The sequence below is a fragment of the Rana temporaria genome, chromosome 8, assembly GCF_905171775.1.
Source record: "Rana temporaria chromosome 8, aRanTem1.1, whole genome shotgun sequence".
Classification (NCBI taxonomy): Eukaryota; Metazoa; Chordata; class Amphibia; order Anura; family Ranidae; genus Rana; species Rana temporaria.
This window is the reverse complement of record NC_053496.1, coordinates 171,819,569-171,839,640: the sequence shown is the minus strand read 5'-3', so window position 1 is coordinate 171,839,640 and position 20,072 is coordinate 171,819,569. Positions and strand designations below refer to the sequence as shown.

General features: G+C 44.2%; 2 protein-coding genes across 2 annotated transcripts; both read left to right on the top strand.

Annotated features, from left to right (window-relative positions):
- The first annotated feature begins 192 nt into the window (after positions 1–192).
- LOC120910500 (gastrula zinc finger protein XlCGF71.1-like) lies at positions 193–8,696 on the top strand. Its single transcript, XM_040322257.1, has 2 exons — positions 193–1,850; positions 8,665–8,696. Exons 1-2 carry the CDS (start codon positions 1,112–1,114, stop codon positions 8,694–8,696), a joined length of 771 nt encoding a protein of 256 aa, XP_040178191.1. The 5' UTR covers positions 193–1,111.
- A 328-nt stretch (positions 8,697–9,024) lies between these two features.
- LOC120910499 (gastrula zinc finger protein XlCGF57.1-like) lies at positions 9,025–17,217 on the top strand. The gene is made up of 4 exons (XM_040322256.1): positions 9,025–9,078; positions 10,092–10,280; positions 10,894–10,996; positions 15,638–17,217. Exons 1-4 carry the CDS (start codon positions 9,025–9,027, stop codon positions 17,215–17,217), a joined length of 1,926 nt encoding a protein of 641 aa, XP_040178190.1.
- The last annotated feature ends 2,855 nt before the right edge of the window (positions 17,218–20,072 follow it).

Here is a 20,072-nt window from a genome sequence, read left to right as displayed (position 1 = left end):
GGTTAACACTAGGGGGCGGGGAAGGGGTTAAGTATGTTCCCTGGGTGTGTTCTAACTGTAGGGGGGGTGGCCTAGGGGAAATGACTGATTGCTGTTCATACATTGTATGAACAGACAGTCAGGCATTTCTCCCCTGACAGGACCGGGAGCTGTGTGTTTACACACACAGCTCCCGGTCCTCGCTCTGTAACGAGCAATCGCGGGATCCCTGGCGCCGATCGCGCCCGCCGGGCACGCACACGGGAGTCAGGAACGAGCGGGGGGCACACACGCGCCCCTAGTGGCCGCTTTGAGAGCTGACGTAGAGCTACGGGCTCTCGCGCAGGGGAGCCGACCTGCCGCCGTATAACTGCGGCGGCTGGTCGGCAAGTAGTTAATGGGCACAGCTTCTTTGCTGCTTCAACCCTATTTCATATGTGGTAGCTTCACTAACTACAGTTGATATTCTCTATGGATATTGGGAGATCTTTGGGGACACACACTCACATCCCAGCAATGCCTGCTCCCCCGGGTTGGGTCTGGGTTTTTCTTGCCTCCTCAGCTCCCGAGCTGGGTGCTTATTGCTCTGGGTATTCAGCATCTGGTAGTCTGACCTAGCCGTTGATGTAATGAACACGCATCTACCCCTGATGAAGAGAGCCTGGTCTTGCGAAATGTGTTGGGTCACTTTCTATGCGTGTGCATATTGCTTTGTACATCTATACTGCTATATGTGTAATGATTCTGTTTTACACTGTATGTATCAGCTGACCGGCTTCAATGTATGTATGTATGTATGACAACTTTTATTAAACTTTAATAATGTATTTACTTGTGTCATGTGACTGGCTAATCACATTCACCTCAATTAAAGTCCCGGGGCAACTTTTTGTGTTTTGTTGTATATATTGAGATGCTTTTCGGGTAACGCCAGACCATTCTTCCCTTTTCTAATGGGCATTGATGGGTAGCACTAATAGCAGCACGGAGTGCGGCAGATGTTTCACTCAAAGAGCAGGCCTTCATACGCACCAGAAAACTCACACGGGGGAGCGCCCTTATTCGTGTTCTGAGTGCGGGAAATGTTTCACTATGAAAGCAAACTTTGTTAGACACCAGAAAACTCACACAGATGAGCGTCCTCATTCGTGTTCAGAGTGTGGAAAAAGTTTACATTGCGAAAATAGACCTTCTTATACACCAGAGAAGTCACACGGGTGTGCGTCCTTATTCGTGTTCAGAGTGCGGGAAATGTTTCACTGTGAAAGGACAGCTTCTTGCGCACCAGAGAAGTCACATGGGTGAGCATCCTTATTCATGTTTGGTGTGCGGGAAGTGTTTCAATATGAAAGGAGAACTTAATAAACACCAGAAAATTCACACGGGAGAGCGTCCTTATTCATGCATAGAGTGCAGGAAATGTTTCGCTCATAAAACAAACTTACTATCACACCAGAGACTTCACACCGGAGAGCGTCCCTATTCATGCTCAGATTGCAGGAAATGTTTCACTCATAAAGTGAGCCTACTTGCACACCAGAGACTTCACACAGGAGAGCGTCCATATTCATGCTCACAGTGCGGGAAATGTTTCACTCAAAAAACAAGCCTTCGTACGCACCAGAGAGTGCACACAGGTGAACGTCCTTATTCATGTTTAGAGTGCGGGAAAGGTTATACTAAGAAAGAAGACCTTCATATACACCAGAGACTTCACACAGGTGAGCTTCTTTATTCGTGTTCAGAGTGTGGGAAAGGTTTTATTAAGAAAGGAGACCTTCATATACACCAGAGACTTCACTCAAGTGAGCTTCCTTATTCATGTTCAGAGTGCGGGAAAAGTTTCACTCAAAAATCAAACCTTCAGAAATGTACAGAAAGGCCTGAGGACAGCTCAGCTGACCTCAGCAAATTTTGGCTGTTTCCAAGGCTCTCCGGCGTCCCCACGCCTCTGGCCGCATGCGGTATTGCATCCCATTGAAGTCAATGCAGAACAAATAATTTTCGTTTCCATTGACTTCAATGGAGAAACTCGCTTTGATATGCGAGTACTTTGGATTACGAGCATTCTCCTGGAATGGATTATGCTTGTAATGCGAGATTCCACTGTACGCTTTTTTTTTTACCACAAATTTGTAGAAGAATACAAATCGGCCCAAACTGATGAATATTTTTTTTTTTTTTTTTCAATTTTATGGGGGATATTTATTATAGCCAAAAGTATAAAATATTGTTATTTTTTCAAATTTTTTATTATAGCGCAAAAAAAAAAAAAAAAAGTAGAGGTGATCAAATTCCATAAAAAAAAGCTCTATTTGTGGGTAAAGAAAGGACGTCAATTTTGTTTGGGCACAGTGTTGCAGAATACATATTGGCCAAAATTGATGAAGAAATTTGTTTTTGTTTTTTTTTACATTTTTTTTATTTGGTGTAGCAAGTAAAAAATATATATATATATTTTTAAATTGTTGGTCTTTTTTTTTTATATAGCATCAAAAAAAAAAAAATTGCAAAGGTGATCAAATACCACTAAAAGAAAGCTCTATCTATGGGGAAAAAAGTACAATTGTAAGTTAAAAGTAACGCAGTGCCGTATCACAAAAATGGCCTGGTCATGAAAGGGGTGTAAACCTTCCCGAGGCGAAGTGGTTAAAATGAATGTGCTGGTGACAGGGTCTCTTTATGAAGGCTGTAGTTCTTATACTTTCCACAAGGTGGTGATCTCGCCCATTCTGAATGGAACACACAGAATGGAAACAGGAAGTGATGTAGGAGAATAAACAGGAAGTTCCGGGTCAGAGGTCAATTGGGAGGAAGTAGAAAGGAGACATTGCTGGAACTGGCAGCAGAGGAGGTAATAAGATATTATTTTATATTTACACCCAGTAATTCTCCTGTCATGTCTGTTCTGTAGCTCCAGTAGCTGATGCTGCTACAGAAATATATTATGTGACTATAATAATATTTATAATTTAAAACAAAACATACAGCACTCAATTGAACTGTACATCCAGAGTGGAGCAGTGTTGCCAACCGTCCGTTTTTTTACGGACAGTTCGTAAAAACGGTACTTTTTTCCTCCGTTCGTAAATGTCCATGGTTGTGGGAAGGTGCCAGTAAAAATAGCCGAGATCGGTTTGGCTTGGAACTGCGCATGGAGATTAGAGGCAGGGGGTGATGGTGGCTGCGGTGGCACCGCAGAGGGGAATGGAGGCAGGGGGAGATTGGAGGCACCACAGAGGGTGGGGGATGGAGACAGGGGTTGTTGGTGGCATTGCAGAGGGGGATGAAGGCAGGGGACAATGGAGCCTGGGGGAGATTGGGGCACCGCAGAGGGGGGTGAAAGCAGGGGTTGTAGGTGGCAGAGGGGGATGGAGGCAGGGGGTGATGCGACTAAATAATTTGCCCTTATTATATCGAAAATAACAAAAATAGGTTTTTTTTTTACATATCTACCTAAACCACATTGCTATTTGCCTAGCGTACTTGTTTGTAGCCTAAACATTGAAATTTGCACCTAAAAATTAAATTTAGTAGTTTTTGTGAAATGTCAGTAAAAACGTGGCTGCGCCAGTAAATTTCGAGTGTCGTGCTAGTAAATTTCAATCTGGTAGGTTGGCAACACTGGAGTGGAGTTGAGCTTGGGCGTCCTCCGAAGAACTTATCTCTAGCCGAACTCGGAACTCACGCCCTTTTCACTCCGATGAACTGCAGGCCGGGTCATTCCGGATCCCCCTACTCATGTCCTCAAAGCCTAGAGCAGGAGAATCCACGATTAAAAAAAGGATCGCGGTTTTTGCCGTGGCGATTGACATTAAAGCCAAGGGGTGATAGTATTATACACTCACCGGATACATTCTTAGGTTCACCTTGCTAGTACCGGGTTAGACCCTCTTCTGCCTTCATTCTTCGTGGCATAGATTCAACAAAGTGTTGGAAATGTTCCTCAGAGATTTTGACCCATAGAGATATGATAGCATCACGCAGTTGCTGCAGATTTGTCGACCACGTCCCAATGGTGCTCTATTGGATGAGATCTGGTCAGTGTGGAAACCATTGGAGGACAGTGACCTCATTGTCCAATGGTGAGATGATTGGAGCTTTGTGACATGGTGACATTATCCTGCTGGAAGGAGCCATCAGAAGATGGGGACACTGTAGTCATGAAGGGATGGACATGGTCAGCAACAATACTCGGGTAGGTCGTGGCGTTTAAACGATGCTCAATTGGTACTAAGGGGCCCAAAGTGTGCCAAGAAAATATCTCCCCCACCATTACACCAGCAGCCTGAACCGGTGATACAAGGCAGGATAAATCCATGCTTTCATGTTGTTTACGCCAAATTCTGACGCGACCATCTGAATGTCTCAGCTGAAATACAGACTCACCAGACCAGGCAACGTTTTTCCAATCTTCTATTGTCCAATTTTGGGGAGCCTGTGTGAATTGTAACCTCAGTTTCCTGTTCTTAGCTGACACGAGTGACACCCGGTGTGGTCTTCTGCTGCTGTAGCCCATCTGCTTCAAGGTTCAATGTGGTGTGCATTCAGAGATGGTATTCTGCATACCTTGGAGTGCTTATTTGAGTTACTGTTGCCTTTCTATCGTCTGGAACCAGTCTGCCCATTCTCCTCGGACATCAACAAGGCTTTTTCCTCCACACAACTCCCGCTCACTGGATATTTTCTCTTTTCCTCACCATTCTCTGTAAACCCGAGAGATGGTTGTGTGTGTGAAAATACCGGTAGGCACCAACAACTATGCCACGTTCAAAGTCACTTAAATCCCCATTCTGATACTCTGTTTGAACTTCAGACAGTCGTCTTCGCCACGTCTAGATGCCTAAATGCATTGGGGCAGATTCACGTACCTCGGCGCATATCTCCGCCGGGCGCAGCGTATCTAAGATACACTACGCCGCCGTAACTTTTTTTTCTCGAATCCTCAAAGAATTTGCGCCGTAAGTTACGGCGGCGTAGTGTATCTTTGGCGGCGTAAGGGCGCGGAATTCAAATGGATGTGATGGGGGCGTGTTTTATGTAAATACGTCGTGTCACCCGACGTAAACAACGTTTTTTTTAACAGCGCATGCGCCGTCCGTGGGGGTATCCCAGTGCGCATTCTCGTTATTAAACCGGAACAAGCCAATGCTTATGACGGTGACGTCATTCTACGCAAATCCCTATTCGCGAACGACTTACGCAAACGATGTAAAAGATTCAAAAGGCGACGCGGGAACGACGGCCATACTTAACATTGAGTACGCCTCATAATAGCAGGGGTAACTATACGCCGGAAAAAGCCGAACGCAAACGACGTAAAAAAATGCGCCGGACGTACGTTCGTGGATCGCCGTAACAAGCTAATTTGCATACTCGACGCGGAATTTGACGGAAACGCCACCTAGCGGCCGCCGAAAAAATGCACCTAAGATCCGACGGCGTACTAAGACGTACGCCTGTCGGATCGATCCGAGATGCAGTCGTATCTTGTTTTGTAGATACAAAACAAAGATACGACGCAGGAAATTTGAAATTACGCGGCGTATCGAGAGATACGCCGGCGTAATTCTTTTGTGGATCTGCCCCATTGAGTTGCTGTCATGCGATTTGCTGATTAGCAATTTGTGTTGCCAAGCAATTGAACAGGTGTATCTAATACAGTGGTAGTTGAGTGTATATACTGGGCACAGCCCCGTCTCTCTTATGTCCATAGTCCGATGGTGGGAGGGAACAGCAACAATGGTACAGCATTGCTCTCGGAATTCAGCCCTGTTTCTTTACAGGCAGTCAGGGACCATATGACTCCCAGCCTACATTATTTACAGATTTGGGGACTATGCCTTAATTATGCCCTGCCCTCTTTAAACCCAGCAAGCCTGTTTTACTCTAGCCTTCTACATACATTGGGAATCAAGTTTGTGGGGAGCTTCTCCCCCGCACCCCCATCCCTACTCTTTTTACCCCCCCCCCCCTTTCTTGCTTTCTACCCCTCCTAATTAATTTTGACTACTCAACCCTTCCGAGGCAACCCGTTATACTGTCTGTTCATAATCTTTGGTATATATTGCTTGCCTCTTGACTGTATCACCGATTCGTTGTTCTGATTTCCTCGGTTATGACCCAATGTCAACTGATGTCATTGCCCCTGCGTGGGCCTAGTATTTGTTAGGCCGCATACACACGGTCGGCCGGACCGTTTTCATTGGTTAACCGATGAAGCAGACTGATGGTCTGATGTGCCTACACACCATCAGTTCAAAAACTGATCGAGTCAGAACGCGGTGACGTAAAACACAACGACGTGCAGAGAAAAATGAAGTTCAATGCTTCCAAGCATGCGTCGACTTGATTCTGAGCATGCGCGGGTTTGGAACCGATGCTTTTGCGTACTAACCATCGGTTTTGACCTATCGGTCAGGCGTCCATCGGTTGAATTTCAAAGCAAGTTCTAAATTTTTGGACTGAAGGATAACTGACCGATGGGGCGTACACACAGTCGGTTTGGACCAATAAAACTGAACTTCAGTCCATTTTCATCGGTTTTGTCCGATCGTGTTTACAGGGCCTTATGATTTCTGCTTTTGAAATTCTCAATGAAAATCATTGAACTAGAAAAAAAAATAAAAATTGCAAATTGCACTGCCCTCTTCAGGCTGAAGTGTTTATCTATGGAGCCATCCAATTAATAATATAACTGTCAATTACAATTACATTGTTTAAAAAAAAAAATCATAATAGATTATAACAAAATATTGAAAAGAACAGCTACAGGGGAGCCTCAGCTCTGCAAATAAATTACTGCACTGTAGTAAAAAAAAATAGAAAAGGTATTTACGCTGAGATTTTTCACCAACAGCATGCAGCTTGTGAAAAGAAACAAAGAAACCGCGCACTTCTATCATAAAATACATATAAATCACCATAGTGAATAAATACATCTTCATTTGAATTATAAAAAATACAGTTTTTATCGGCGTATAACACACACTTTCATTTTAAGAGGGAAGTTTCCGGGAAAAAAACTTACATTTTTAAATAAAGAACTTTGAAGCAAAATTAGGGTCACAGCTCATCAATGCAGCCTCGCCAGTGCCCATCTGCAGCCTCTAAATTGCTCAACAATGCACCCTGCTCAGTGCCCATCTGCAGCCACTAAATTGCCCAAAAATGCACCCTGCTCAGTGCCCAGCTTCAGCCATTTAATTGGCCCAACAATGCAGCCTGTTCAATGCCCATCATTGCAGCCTCGCCAGTGTTGGATTACACAGTGTTGGATTATCTCTGCTGTCTCTGAGGGAAGAGGAGGGGCGAGCGCAGCTCAATTACACAGAGCCACGATCTCCTGTGTACCCGGCGCTCAGTCACTCACAGCCACGCCTCCTGGCCCTGCTCATATGATAGACTGAACAGTGGCCCAATGCAGGGCCAGGAGGCGTGGCTGTACGTGACGAAGCGCCGGGTACACAGGAGATCGCGGCTCTGTGTAATTCAGCGGCGCTCGCTCCTCTTCCCTCAGAGACAGCAGGGATCGGCATATAACAAGTATTCACCCTGTTATACGCCGATAAATACAGTACATAAAAATTGTGAAGTCCATGTATAAATCCCACATGTGAATAAAGTCCTCAGTGAGTATAGGAAAGGATCCTCTCCACCCACATGCAGACACACAATGCACTCACCAGACTTAATTGACCCCTATTACCGGGAGTCAAGTTGGGCATATGGAAAATCCAAGATGTCGTACATGAGGTCACCTGAATGAATCCAAAACGCTGCTGTCATCCATTTAGTAGAATATATATAAATATTGGGTGATTCCTATACAATACATGCTGATCCTTGTCTTCTTTGATGCAAATGCAATACAGCCTTCTTTTTTAAATAAATTATTTGAATTACCGCACCATGAAGTTGTTCTTTCCTCTACCTCTATATGGCAACACTGGAGCTTTGAATACACTATCTAGAGGGAAAGGAAAGAAAACTCTAATGGTGCAGTAATTCAAATAATTTATTAAAAAAGAAGGTTGTATTGCATTTACATCAAGGAAGACAAGGATCAGCATGTATTGTATAGGAATCGCCCAATATATATAAGTCTGGTGAGTGCATAGTGTGTCTACATGCGGGTGGAGAGGAACCTTTCCTATACTCACTGAGGACTTTATTCACATGTGGGTTTTATACACGGGCTTCACATCTTTTATGTATACTTTTATAATTCAATTGAAGATGTATTTGTTTATTCACTATGGTGATTTATGATATGTATTTTATGGTATAAGAGTGTGGTTTTTTGGTTTCTTTACACGTTTTTAAGTGTTTATTTTACACTTAAACTACAATTAAAAGCTGCGTGTTGTAATTTTATTTTTTTTGCTCATTGATTTGTATGGGTTTGGAACCAATTGGCTCATATATTTTCTTTTAGTATGCAGCTCATGTATAAACATGGGGGAGGCAACGTTTTTAAACCCTCATCATTATCATTTTAGTCTTTTCTAATACTCAAATTATTTTTTAAATATCTGGTCTAAGAACTTTTCTAAATCCATAATTTTTCAGCATGTTAAAATATAATAATGTGTAAAATGATAGCAAGGGGTGTGGGCTATAGGTGACCCTCTATGAGTAAGAGGTCTCTTAATTACCAGTTGAAATCGATTTCATCTCTGTTAGATCACATGACCACCTCCAATGAGGATGAATGAAGAACGGAGTCACATGACTGGGCGGATATTAAACCTCACCCTGGAGATCATCTACCTGCTTACCGGAGAGGTGAGGAGGATTCTGGGAGGTCACATGATATCACTCTTATCTCTATTAATAAAACAGACCTGACCGGAGAGGTGAGGAGGATTCTGGGAGGTCACATGACATCCCTCTTATCTCTATTAATAAAACATAGAGCTGACCGGAGAGATGAGGAGGATTCTGGGAGGTCACATGACATCACTCTTATCTCTATTAATAAAACGCAGACCTGCAGCTGCTGATTTTTAATACATGGACACTTACCTGTCCATGGCGCCCACGATGTCGGAAGCCGATCAGTCGCTCAGCTCTTGGCTACTGCCGCTGCAATCCTCGGTGAGGGAATCAGGAAGTGATGCCTTGCGGCTTCACTTCCTGGTTCCCTACTGCGCATGCGCAATTCCTCACTGGTCCCTGCTGTCTTCTGGGACCTGTGTGTCTCCCAGAAGACAGCGGGGGAGGACAGTGTAGGCGCAGGAAATGGCGTAGGTCACGAGGTCATCTATACCCGGAAGTGGGAACAAATACCTGTATTACACAGGTATGTGCTCCCTCCTCCCCCTTGAAAGGTGCGTAATGTGAAACCGGAGGGGGGGGGGGAGGATTCCAAATAGTGGAAGTTCTATTTTTGGGTGGAACTCCACTTTAAAGCCCACATAAGATAATAAATTTGATTCTGAGGAGGATTCTGTGATTGTAAGCAGTTATAACTGTTGTTGTCCCCTCAGGATTATGAAGTGGCGCGGAAGACATCTGGTGAGGGATTAACACCCATTATCCTTCCCCATGGACCTTCACTTCACCCCATGACAAATAAAAGATTTATCAACCAGAAGATTATAGAAGTCACCAAGAAGATGATGGAGCTGCTGACAGGAGAGGTGAGCGGTGCCGGGAATTCTGGGACATTATCAAGTAACAGACAAGGGATGTGTCTGGATGGTGACTGTATCATTGTGTGTGTCAGGTTCCTATAAGGTGTCAGGATGTCACTGTCTATTTCTCCATGGAGGAGTGGGAGTATATAGAAGGACACAAGGACCTCTACAAGGACGTCATGAAGGAGGATATGGAGACATTAAGTCAGGAATACACGGCAGAAAAGCAATACAACCTAAATAAAATACTAAACCATACTATTGATGTCATCTACCTGCTGACTGGAGAGGTGAGGAGGATTCTGGGAGGTCACATGACATCACTCTTATCTCTATTAATAAAACACAGACCTGACCGGAGAGGTGAGGAGGATTCTGGGAGGTCACACGACGTCACTCTTATCTCTATTAATAATATACACAGGTAGGAGAAATGAAGTGTTCTGACAATATATTTGCTCTATTATACAGGAGTGTTCAGTAGTAAAGAAGACCTCTTTTGAGCAGAACGGAGAGAAGACAAATCACAGATTGCCCCCAAGATTGTCCAAAAGCCAAAGTTCCTCTATTCTACCTCCTCCTCACTTAAATTCTAAAGGTGAACATGAGCAGCAGATTCTAGAAGTCGCCAACAAAATGGGTGTCCTGCTGACAGGAGAGGTGAGCGGTGCCGGGAATTCTGGGACATTATCCAGTAACAGACAAGGGATGTGTCTGGATGGTGACTGTATCATTGTGTGTGTCAGGTTCCTATAAGGTGTCAGGATATCACTGTCTATTTCTCCATGGAGGAGTGGGAGTATTTAGAAGGACACAAGGATCTCTACAAGGACGTCATGATGGACAATCAGCCGCCCCTCACATCACCGGGTAAGAGGAGACTTTATTGTAAAGGAGAGAGCAGTACGGAGGGTCCACCTAGATCCCCCATCATCTGACTCAATGATCTGACCGCCCTTACGCGTTACGTCCAATCAAGCATTTATTGAACCTTGTTTATTAAGAGGTCTATAAGCAGTGCTTTGTATTCAGTCAGTGTGTGTTTCCTACAGATGGATCCAGTAATGGGAACCCACCAGAGAGATGTCCCCGTCCTCTGTATTACCGGGATTCCACACAGGAGGATCCCACCATCCCTCACCAATATCAGGTAGGCGGGTTCGAAAAGCTAGACCTCAGAAGTTATTCTAAACTTTTACTCTATTCTTCTACTCGTTTTTTTTTTACAATCAGATTTTTAAACATGTTATTTTCTATTTCTCTGTTGGTTTAGAACAAAGAGCTGATAAATAGGACATTTGAATTTAAAGTGGAAGAAGAAGAAGAAATGGTGATGGTATCCAAACAAGCAAAATCGTCTTTAGATATAAAGACAGGTAAAAAAATAAACAATAATACAAGAACATTTTATATTATCATTTTATTTCTGTGAGTTTTAATTAGGCAGCACAATTGAAAGGGAGGTTTAGCAAATGTCAACCTCTGTTGAGATGAGAACAGCCTGCCCAGAAGAAACCCTATCTGAGTTGAGTTGAGAGGTGTCTTAATATAGAGCGATCTTTACCTTTTCTAGATCTCGCCAATCTCGCATAGTGTTCTATCTTGTAATAAAAAAAAATCCACATAGAAGAATTGTCCATTGCTGTCTATAAGAATATCATCTACGTACCTAATGTGCCGAACAAATGTGGTGGAGATACTGTACACCATATGGTACATAATCAGCCTGGTTAATGTATTACTTTTATGGAAGTCCTAGTAATCCCAACAAATGAGGAGGAGATACTGTACACCATATGAAAGGTCCATCTCCATTCCTCAATATAATGTCATGTTCCCAACAAATGAGGAGATACTGAGATTGCAGGCTTGGCTGGCTTAAATCAGGTTTGGTCTCCACCCAGAGACTGGCCACATTAATCACCTTGCAGGTGGACAGACAGACATGGAGAAGGCCATATATAAGGTCCATCTCCATTTCTCAATATAACATCATGTTCCCAACACATGAGGAGGAGATACTGTACACCATATGAAAGGTCCATCTCCATTCCTCAATATAACGTCATGTTCCCAACAAATGAGGAGGAGATACTGTACACCATATGAAAGGTCCATCTCCATTCCTCAATATAATGTCATGTTCCCAACAAATGAGGAGGAGATATTGTATGCAAAACTGTGTGACACCCATATGTAGTAAACCCACAGATTCCTACTGACTGCAGAGGAAATAATTTTTTTTAAACAACAAACAACAAACATTTTCAATAGTTGAATACACTATCACATTTTCTCTAAAGTTTAATTTCCTTTACCCCATATAGGCATAGAAACAATGGCCCGGATTCACAAAGCACTTACGCCGACGTATAACAAGATACGCCGACGTAAGCGCAAATGTGCGCTGTCGTATCTGTGCGCCAGACCCACAAGATGCGCCTAAAAACAGGCTTCATCCCGCCGACGTAACTTGCCGGCGTAGGGTGGGCGCACATTTACGCTGGACACATGGTGGTGCTCCCATTGATTACCCATTCAAATATGCAAATGAGTGAAATACTGCGACTCGCGAACATATGTGCGCCCAAAGCAGTGTGCGTAAGTTCTACGTCCGGCGTAAAGTTATTCCCCATAAAGGAGGTGTAACCCAGCAGCAGACATACAAAGGTCTGCACCAGGGAACACAAGCCGGCGTATTTTACGTTGGTCGTGTCTGGCTGGGCGTAGGTTGCGTTCACGCCGTACGCAGTGATCCGGCGTAGTTTAGGCAGTTGTTCTGACGTGATTGTGAGCATGCGCAGGGGGATGCGTCCACGTCTCGGCGCATGCGCAGTTCGTGATATGTATCTGTCTGGCCCTCGGCCCATCATTTGCATGGGGTCACGCCTCATTTGCATGGCTCACGCCCACTTCCACCTACGCTGGCGTACGCCTTCGAAACCCAGGGCAGCGTAGGGAGCACTGGCTTGGTGAATTCCATGCTTGCCTCTCTGCGCTGCGTTGGCGTAGCGTACATTGTTTGCGTTACGGCGGCGTAATGTGTGCCCGCTCTATGTGAATCTAGGCCAATGTATTCAGTCAGTGTGTGTGTTTCCTACAGATGGATCCAGTAATGGAAACCCACCAGAGAGATGTCCCCGTCCTCTTTATTCCCGGGATTCCACACAGGAAGATCACACCATCCCTCACCATCATCAGGTAGGTGGGATTGAGAATCCAGAGCTTAAAAAGATTCAAAAACTCTTCTTTGTAGACTCAATAAATTTTTGTCTACATTTTTTTTGTTGTGTTTGGTATCATTCTGTTGGTTTAGGGTGAAGAAATGATTGATATGAAAGTTGAGATTAAATCGGAAGAAGAGACGTATATGAGGGGTGATCAGCTGTCTACAGGGATGGTTGGAATGATGGTACCAATTAAAGAGGAGGAATCTTCCCTAAATATCAGAACAAGTATATATGTTTTTTTTTTCTTTGCTGTATTTTTTAAAATGTATTTTACTCTAGTAAGGTCCCATTATGCCGCTTACACACGATCGGAATTTCCAACAACAAATGTTCGATGTGAGCTGTTGGTCGGATATTCCGACCGTGTGCGTCCGTGTCTCCTCCTCGCACCGCTGACAGGATACCATGTGATATATATTGGACTGAGTCAGCTGTGTAGCCACGCCCTCTGTAGAAGCCATTCACTGGTCGAAACTAGTCAGGGCGCTTGCTACACCATACATTTGAAGGATCCCCGCGCTCCACCGAAGCAGGACGAGGCAGCTGTAACTCTGCCTGGTATCCTGTCAGCGGTGCGAGGAGGAGACACTGACGCCGATCGCATGAGGATCTGGTGATATTTTCAAATGCCTATTACTGTTTGAATGAATGTATGTTGAATATATAAGGGGAGCCTGATGTACTGGGACTTGAGGGTTTTACATATTAAAAGCTGAATTACGCTATGGTGGCTTTTTCTGTTCTTGATTGTTTTACCTGAGGGTCCTTAAAGCATCTGGTTCCATGATAGAAGCTGTCCGCTGAGATCCATGGTTAATGAAGTGTTATTCACTGAAAGGCATATTTTATATTTCATTGCGGTGAGTTTGAACCCCAACGGGGCAAGTGATCACAACTGGTGAATTAAGAAGATTTTTGGTGGATGGTGCACGCTGCTATTTTTCTTTCTTTTTCAACACTCCTTCTGGGACATTTCTCATCTGCTTCTCAGCATTGACTTTTGATTTTTGGACTGCTTGGTGGGAGTGATAACATCACCTATAGAGTAGCGCTGTTGTGCTTTATTTTTGTTGAATGGACTTACCTTTTCAATAAGTGTTAGAGTACTTGTTTATATATGCTTTTCTTTTTAAACAGCTGCTTTTGTTTAGGTTGTCTGCTATTTATTTAGCAGTTAACCTAAGATTTAGATCTTTTTTCTTTTACTCCTTGTGTATAGGTATTCATCCAAGTGGCGCTAAGCAGTGTATTATAGGCCTTTTTTACACTACTTTATTATAATAATACAAATGTCACTGTAAAATATAGAAACAAAGCTCACCTTTTTAGCTTCAGCAAAAAACTTGGCATCCACTTTTATTTACGATTCTACTAGACGTGGATCTGGGCAGAGTGCTGTCTTGGCTGACTGCCTGGGAGTTCTGAGCTGGCTGAGTTAAGTTCAAGCCTGGCTGGCTGGGCTCAGTTGAGTTGAGTTCTTGACCAGCTGGCTGGGCTGAATTCTGGCCTGGTTGGCTCCACTGACTTCTGGACTGAGTTATGACCTGGCTGGCCGGTATAAATTCTGGCCTGGGTTTGACTGGGCTAGGATTGGCCTGTCAAAAGCAATGTACATTTTGGTTAGGACAGTGCAGGGGTCAGGAGTATCAGCATAAACATTATGACCCCCCCATGATCACCCCATGATCTGCCAAAACATTGTATTATGTCTGCAGTCTCTGACCATCTCCTGTACCATGTCCCCAGTCTCTGACCATTTCCTGTACCATGTCCCCAGTCTCTGACCATCTCCTGTACCATGTCCCCAGTCTCTGACCATCTCCTGTATCATGTCCCCAGTCTCTGACCATCTCTGGCCTGTCAAAAGCAATGTACATTTTGGTAAGGACAGTGCAGGGGTCAGGAGTATCCGCATAAATATTATGACCCCCCCCCATGATCACCCAAAACACTATGACCACCCCATGATCTGCCAAAACATTGTATTATGTCTGCAGTCTCTGACCATCTCCTGTACCATGTCCCCAGTCTCTGACCATCTCCTGTACCATGTCCCCAGTCTCTGACCATCTCCTGTACCATGTCCCCAGTCTCTGACCATCTCCTGTACCATGTCCCCAGTCTCTGACCATCTCCTGTACCATGTCCCCAGTCTCTGACCATCTCCTGTACCATGTCCCCAGTCTCTGACCATCTCCTGTATCATTTCCCCAGTGTCTGACCATCTCCTATACCATGTCCCCAGTGTCTGACCATTTCCTGTACCATGTCCCCAGTCTCTGACCATCTCCTGTATCATGTCCCCAGTCTCTGACCATCTCCTGTATCATGTCCCCATCTCCTGTACCATGTCCCCAGTCTCTGACCATCTCCTGTACCATGTCCCCAGTCTCTGACCATCTCCTGTATCATGTCCCAAGTCTCTAACCATCTCCTATACCATGTCCCCAGTGTCTGACCGTCTCTTGTATAAAATATATATTTTTTATAAAAGTTTCGGTATGGGTCATTTTCGGCCTAGTGTATTTTCCATTTTCGGTATTGGTTTTGGCACCAAAAACCCCATTCGGTGCACCCCTAAAAAAAAAAAAAAAATTGATATATTTTTTATTAATCTTGTAACTTTCTCGGCATATGTGGCACCACTATAATCCCAAAACCCTTTTGCTATAATTTTCTACTACTGTAAAGGAATGAGGTGCCGAATCTGTTGGGTGACTCAATCCACCCCTTTTGCATGGAAAATTAATGTGATTTTAATATTGACATAAATGTTCTTTCCTACAGGTGGACGCGATCTTCTGAACTCTTCAGAGGGACATTTAATATCCTCTCCAGTTTTTAAAGTGGAAGAAAATGGCGCCTTGCACATCTCTCCAAGAGTCAGCCCTGTTCATGAAAATCTACATCACGGGCATTATTGTGCAGATACATCAATGGATCTTCCTAATCCTGATGGATCTCCAGATGTTCATCAGAGATTGCTCGGTGTAGATCGATCACCAGATCCATCCAATCCCGAGGAATCTTCCTCCGATCTTTCCGATACGGGTACAAGAGACAAGAATCGGCTTTCCTGCTCTCAATGTGATAAATGTTTTAGTAAGAAGTCTCATCTTACATTACATGAGCGGACTCACAAACCCGAAGGTCCGTTTCCATATTCAGAAGTCGAGAACGGCCCAGCAGATCGGTCTCCGTTGTTTCCACATGAAGGACATCCTACAACAGGGTGGCCCTATTCGTGTTCGGAGTGCGGGAAATCTCTGAAAACAAAATGTGAACTCCGTGTACACCAGAGAACCCACACCGGCGAGGAGATCTTCTCCTGCACCGAGTGCGATAAATCCTTCACGGCAAAGTCACAACTGAAAAAACACCAGAAATATCACACCAGAGAGAAGCCCTTCTCGTGTCCCCAGTGCAAAAAGTCATTTATGGAGAAATCTCAGTTTGTGGCGCACCAGAGATCTCACAGCGGGGAGAAGCCCTTCTCCTGTAACGAGTGCGGGAAACCGTTCGCAACCAAATCGCATCTTGTTAAGCACCAGAAAGTTCACACCGGTCTAAAACCCTTTCCATGTTCTGAGTGCCCTTTGTCCTTCACCACAATATCTGACCTCGTCAAGCACCAGAGAGTCCACACCGGTGAGAAGCCCTTTTCATGTTCCCAGTGCGGTAAATGTTTCTCACAAAAGGGAAACCTCATTACTCACCTGAAACGCCATACCGGTGAAATGCCCTTTTCGTGTTCAGAGTGCGGGAAGTGTTTCACTTCAAATGGACGCCTGCTTACACACCAGAGAAGCCACACGGGCGAGCGTCCTTTCTCGTGCCCAGAGTGCGGGAGAAGCTTCACTCAGGAAGTGAACCTTCTGAGACACCAGAGAAGCCACAAAGGCGAGCGTCCCTTTTCCTGCTCCGAGTGTGGGAAATGTTTCACTGAGAAAGGATATCTGATTGTACACCAGAGAAACCACACAGGCGAGCGTCCGTTTGCGTGCTCGGAGTGTGGGAAGTGTTTCACGCGGAAGGGATACCTTCTTACACACCAGAGAAGTCACACGAGTGAGCGTCCTTATTCGTGTTCATTGTGTGAGAAAAGCTTCACTCAGAAGGTACACCTTCTCACACATCAGAGGACTCACACCGGCGAGCGCCCTTTTTCCTGTCCAGAGTGCGGGAAATGTTTTGCAGAGAAAAGATACCTTCTTGTACACCAAAGGAGACATGCGGTCAAGCGTCCTTTTTCGTGTTCAGAGTGCGGGAAGTGTTTTATGAGGATAAAATATCTTCTGGCACACCAGCAAAGTCACTTGAGTGGGCCTTCTTTTTCATTTTCAGAAGCAAACACAAACATACCGTGACGGAATCGTTCTGTCTATAGGACGGTTGTGGGACCAAGCCGATTAACTTTTAAAAGGTCAGTCTTTGGAGGAAAAAAACAAGGCACATTGTCCATCAAGAATTGCTCTATTAAACCACTTGCTGATCACGTCTCGTGCGACGTGGCTCCCAAACAAAATTGGCGTCCTTTTTTTCCCACAAATAGAGCTTCCTTTTGGTGGTATTTGATCCCCTTTGCGATATTTATTTTTTGCGCTATAAACAAAAATAGAGCGACAATTTTGAAAAAAATGCAATATTTTTTACTTTTTTCTATAACAAATATCCCCCATAAATATATAAAACTTTATTTTTTTCCTCAGTTTAGGCCGATACGTACTCTTCTACCTATTTTTGGTAAAAAAAAAAACGCAATAAGCGTTTATCGATTGATTTGCGCAAAATGTATAGCGTTTACAAAAAAGGGGATAGTTTTATTGCATTTTTATAATTTTTTTTTTTTTTTTACTACTAATGGCTGCGATCAGCGATTTTTTTCGTGACTGCGACATTATGGCGGACACTTCGGACAATTTTGACACATTTTTGGGACCATTGTCATTTTCACAGCAAAAATGCATTGTTTATTGTGAAAATGACAGTTGCAGTTTGGGAGTTAACCCATTCAGCGCCCCCTTGTGGTTATGTGTGACCTCATGTGTGTTTACAACTGTAGGGGGGTGTGGCTGTAGGTGTGATGTCATCGATTGTGATTCCCTATAAAAGGGAACACACGATCGATCACAGCGCCACAGTGAAGAACGGGGAAGGTGTGTTTACACACGGCTCTCCCCGTTCTTCAGCTCCGGGGACCGATCGCGGGACTCCAGCGGCGATCGGGTCCGTGAGTCCTGCGGCCACGGAGCTTCGGACCGGGTCACGTGCACGCGCCCGCACGGCTGGGCTTAAAGAGCCACGTACATGTACGTGGATGTGCCCAGCCGTGCCATTCTGACGACATATATCGTCGGTAGGGGGTCCTTTAGTGTTTTTTTTATATTTATTAACCACTTAAGTTAGCCCAATTTTTTTTGTATAATGTGAAAGATGATTACGCCGAGTAAATAGATACCTAACATGTCATGCTTTACCACTTCAGCCCCGGAAGATTTTACCCCTTTCCTGACCAGAGCACTTTTTAAAAAATTTTTGGCACTGTGTCGCGTTAACTGACAATTGCGCGGTCATTCAATGCTGTACCCAAAACGAAATTTATTTTATCTTTATTATTTACCTCATTTATTTACCACAAATAGAGCTTTCTTTTGGTGGTATTTGATCACCTCCTGCGGTTTTTATTTTTTGCGCTATAAACAAAAAAATAGTGACAATTTTGAAGGAAAAAAAAACTTTTTGCTATAATAAATATCCCCAAAAATGTTTTTTAAAAAGCAAATTTCTTCATCAGTTTAGGCCGATATGTATTCTACATATTCTTGCTAAAAAATAAATTGCAATAAGCGTTTATTGATTGGTTTGCGCAAAAGTTATAACATCTGCAAAATAGGGGATAGTTTTATGGCGTTTTTTATTATTAATTACATTTTTATTAGTTATGGCGGCGATCTGCGATTTGTATCGTGACTGCGACTTTACGGCGGACACTTTTGACACATTTTTGGGACCGTTATTTTTACAGAGATCAGTGCTATTTAAATGCACCGATTACTGTAAAAATGACACGGGAAGGGGTTAACCACTAGGTGGCGCTGAAGGGGTCAATTGTATCATAGGGAGTGATTCTACCGGGTTAGGGGGAGGAGCTACGAGTGACATGTCACTGATCACTGTTCCCGATCACGGGGGAACAGTAGATCAGTGACATGTCACTAGGCAGAACAGGGGAATGCCTTGTTTACAAAGGCATCCACCTGTTCTGCCTTTGCCGACAGCAATCGCGAGCCGCCCGGGAACATCGAGTTCCCGGAACCCACGAGCGCACTCACGAGGCACGCAGCAAATTTAACCACTTGTCCACCGGAGGACTTCATATGACGTCCTCGAATTTGTGCGGTGATATCTGAATGATGGGTGCAGCTACAGGCATCATTCAGATATCGCTGGCTTCAGCCGCCAATTCTGTGCACGATAAGAACGATCAAAGCGGCGGTTCCCCCGCTTGATCGTTCTTATAGGCAGTGGGAGGGGACGTCTCCCCTCCCGCCGCCATCCGGTGCTTCTCCGGGCTCTCCCGTGCCATCAGGGCCCGGAGAGCGAATCGGTCGGCGCTGCCTGGAAAGCATAGAGATGACTGGTGACCAGATGGTCACCAGTCATCTCTATGACCGTCGGAGGCCCGGACGCAACGTTATGACGTCACGCCTGGTACCCGGAAGCAAACAAAGCCGCAATCTTATTGACCCCACATCTCTCCATAAAGAGGACCTGTCACACTGATTCCTATTACAAGGGATGTTTATATTCATTGTAATAGGAATAAAAGTGATCAAATTTTTTTTTTTTTTTAAAGTGTAAAAATAAAAAAAATTAGGTAAAATAAAAATAAAATCATTTTTTTTTTTCAAAACGCCCCTGTCCCCGTTATCTCGCGCGCAGAAGCAAACACGCATGCAAGTCCCGCCCACATATGTAAACCACATATCGTCGCGTGCGTTAGAGCGTGTGCAACGATTCTAGCACTAGACCTCATCTGTAACTCGAAAATAGTAACCTGTAAAAAATGTTAAAGCGTCACCTGTGAAAATTTTTAAGTACCGAAGTTTGGCGCCATTCCATGAGTGTGCGCAATTTTAAAGCGTGACATGTTAGATATCTATTTACTCGGCGTAACATCATCTTTGACATTATACAAAAAAATTGGGCTAACTTTACTGTT